The sequence below is a fragment of the Ricinus communis genome, chromosome 6, assembly GCF_019578655.1.
Source record: "Ricinus communis isolate WT05 ecotype wild-type chromosome 6, ASM1957865v1, whole genome shotgun sequence".
Taxonomy (NCBI): Eukaryota; Viridiplantae; Streptophyta; class Magnoliopsida; order Malpighiales; family Euphorbiaceae; genus Ricinus; species Ricinus communis.
Window position 1 is genome coordinate 4488625 of NC_063261.1, and position 2994 is coordinate 4491618.

Genomic DNA, 2994 nt, shown 5'->3' on the forward strand with positions numbered 1-2994 from the left:
AAATATAAATATAAATAATTTTGTAAATTTCTTTTTTCTATTAGATTCTTTATACATTTCCCTTCAGTATATTTTTTTGACAATAGCAAATGTATTTATTTTTAATAAATATTTTTAATTGTCTTTAGTATTTATATACTTTATTAATGAATTTATGATTTGACGAATTTTATGAATATTATTAATTTACATAATAGATTAGATTGGGTTATAGTAAATATTTTAACTGTTCACTGTTAGTTTAATTTTAAATGATAAAATTCAAAAGGCTGATGTCACTAAAAATAAAATCTATAAAAATTTATTTTTAAAAAATAAAAAATACGGGGTAGATATTGAAAACCTTAAATAGAAAAAATTTAAGAATTTATACTCTCGTTAAATGAAGTAAACACATGCTATTTTATTGTGGGAAAAAAATTTAATATTTCTTAAAAGATAAAATATAAGAAATCAATATCGACAAATAAAAGTGTAATGAGACCAAGAAAAGTACCAAGGGCTAAATATGCGTTTCTCCTAAATACGATCACGGAGGTGTACCTTAAGACTCCGTCTTGTCGTTTCTAGAGGCGGTAACCTAGAAATACCGGTTGCGTGGATAAAACCAAATGGCCATGGAATCAACAAGGATTGTTGCAGTACAGTGCGAAAGGCTGTATCAGGCACTGTGCGAGTGCCACAGACGTATACCGGCCGGTCAAGGAAGAGAGGTGTCATGTAGGCACCTGAACCGTGGTCTGGCAGAGTGCCTGGTATCAGTGGTTTGTCCTGAAGAGTCGGAGGCGGTTCGCAGCCTATGCAATAGTGGTGGAACTGCCTTGAAGCGGTCGCAGTGCCGCCAGGCTCAGCTCTCTCTCTCCATCTGTCTATCTTCCCACCAGTCCTGATTCCTCAATTTCAATACCCAGGTGATTTTTTTTTTCTTTTAAATTGATTCAATTGGGATTCTCTTAGAATCAAGCTTCCCTCCTGAGCCAAGCCAAGAAGATAGTGCCAATTAGTTGGTCAGGTTGCCGGTGGAGGTAGATGGTAATTCAATGGATGTCAGAAGAAGGAGAAAGACGTACTCACGTTCCTTCACCTACTTTTGTGCTTATAATATAGCATTCACTTCTTGTGCTTATATTAGATTCTGTGTGTTTGCTTAGAGTTGGCTTATATTAATTGTTATTATCATAATAATTGCATGGTTCTTCTTCTCCTCTCTCTGCTTGAGAATCAAGAGACGGTCCAAACAGGGGTACTCAAATTCTGCATTTTATTTTTCAAATTTCCTGCACAATCTTCAATTTTGTATCATTTGTTTTGATACTAGGAAGTTTTATTTTTGTTTCACCAAGAGGGTAAGCCATTAGTGAGTTTTTTTCCAGGTTACAAAAATACTATGTTATTTGTTTAAGAGGTGGGAAGGAAACTCCCTTTTTTATGAAAATTTGCTTTTACAATATAGCTTGTAGAATTCAAATATGGGTTAGTATTTTTTTTTGAAAAAAGAAGTAAACCAATAAGCACAAAATAAAGAAGAGTAAATGCATAAAGCCCTGGCTGCTGCCATAAGGGACCAAATCTCCGGCTATTTACTTCAAGAGCCCACTTAATATAGTAATAATGTTTATATAAAATCATCGTATTAATTAAAAGAAGAATCTCAAAATATTAAAGACAGATAAGTAAAAGTAGAACAATTTAATGTCAACTAGGTAACATTACTTTGTAAACTGTCGGACTTGGATATTAGGTACTTATCCGATCCAGGAGATCCCACCAATAAATTGGCAGTTGTGAATAAAGAGGAAGAGAATAGCAACACTCCTTAAGCGATCAAGAGCTTCCATCTACTTCTCTCTCTTTCACACACACACACATAAAACAAAAAGAAACGAAATGGTTGTCTAATAATTAAAAAAGCATCCAATCATTGCGTAGTTAAAGAAAAAAAAAAACTATCGCTAGAAGTCTCTGGTTTGTTGCCTTTTCCTAGTACACACCAAGTGGGGTTCAGTAAACGGGTGGTTTTCGGCGACCATGATCACCAGAAACTCATCACAGGGACTTTAATATTTTTAGTTTTCTTTATTATAGTAGTATAAATAATGTTATTGATGTCAATAGAGTTTGTTGGATCTTCTTATTAGTTTGTTCAGTTTATGTGTTTTATAAATGTCTTGGCTAGGTTTTCAATGGTTGATCTAGTTTGGCTATGATTTTGTGCAGCTCAGTCTAGCTCCTCCATTAATATGGGAAGCCATCGATTGTTGGTTGTTGATGGAGGAGAGAAAAGGGTGCTAGCGTTAGTGTTGGCGTAGTAAGAACATGAACGACCAAGATTCTCTCTTGACAATTGCATGCTCTCCATTACCCCCGTTGGCATACTTGATGCTCTCAAGTTGATGATTACTTTGTTTGATCGTTTGAGGGAGAGTGCTATCCACCATATGGGTTTTCACAAGGTTGTTTATTTAGTTTGGTGGCCAAGGATTTGGGTCCAGCAGTGCAAGTCTATCTTGTTTAATCCAGCTATTCAACCTCTCTATTATGTTATATTCTTTGGAGGTTGTCATCTCAGACGGCGGTAGGTAGGGCTGTGATGGCAGATGCTTTGAATTGTTCTTTAATTTCATTTTTAGGCCTTTGGGCCAATCTTAATCTGAGCCTTAAGCTCGTTATCTTAAGTTTTATGGATCTTGTACCCTCTGTTTCAAACCCTTTAGGGTTAGATATGATTTGACCTTTGGTCTTTTTATAGGCCTTTATTTATTGTAAGAGGATATGTTGTACTATTTTAGGCTTTATTTCCAATTATTGCTAGCATTTCTCTTATTTACCAAAAAATTATCATTGCGTCAATATCTGTTGTTCAGATCTAGATGTTAAGAGAATTACGAAAAATTCAATATGAAATTTATTACTATTCTTCAGTCTCGATAGGTTGAGAGGACTATCAAATAACAATTAGGATTGTTAATAATTGAGCTAAAATTCTGAAATCAA

General features: G+C 34.5%; 1 protein-coding gene across 2 annotated transcripts; it reads left to right on the plus strand.

Annotated features, from left to right (window-relative positions):
- The first annotated feature begins 459 nt into the window (after positions 1-459).
- On the plus strand, positions 460-2783 carry LOC8285413. Of its 2 annotated transcripts, none has more exons than XM_002514397.4 (2): positions 460-911; positions 2218-2783. In XM_002514397.4, exon 1 carries the CDS (start codon positions 612-614, stop codon positions 888-890), a length of 279 nt encoding a protein of 92 aa, XP_002514443.1. In that variant the 5' UTR covers positions 460-611; the 3' UTR covers positions 891-911; positions 2218-2783. The 2 variants fall into 2 exon arrangements, with proteins under 2 accessions (XP_002514443.1, XP_015571876.1); XM_015716390.3 differs by having other exon boundaries at positions 2223-2783.
- The last annotated feature ends 211 nt before the right edge of the window (positions 2784-2994 follow it).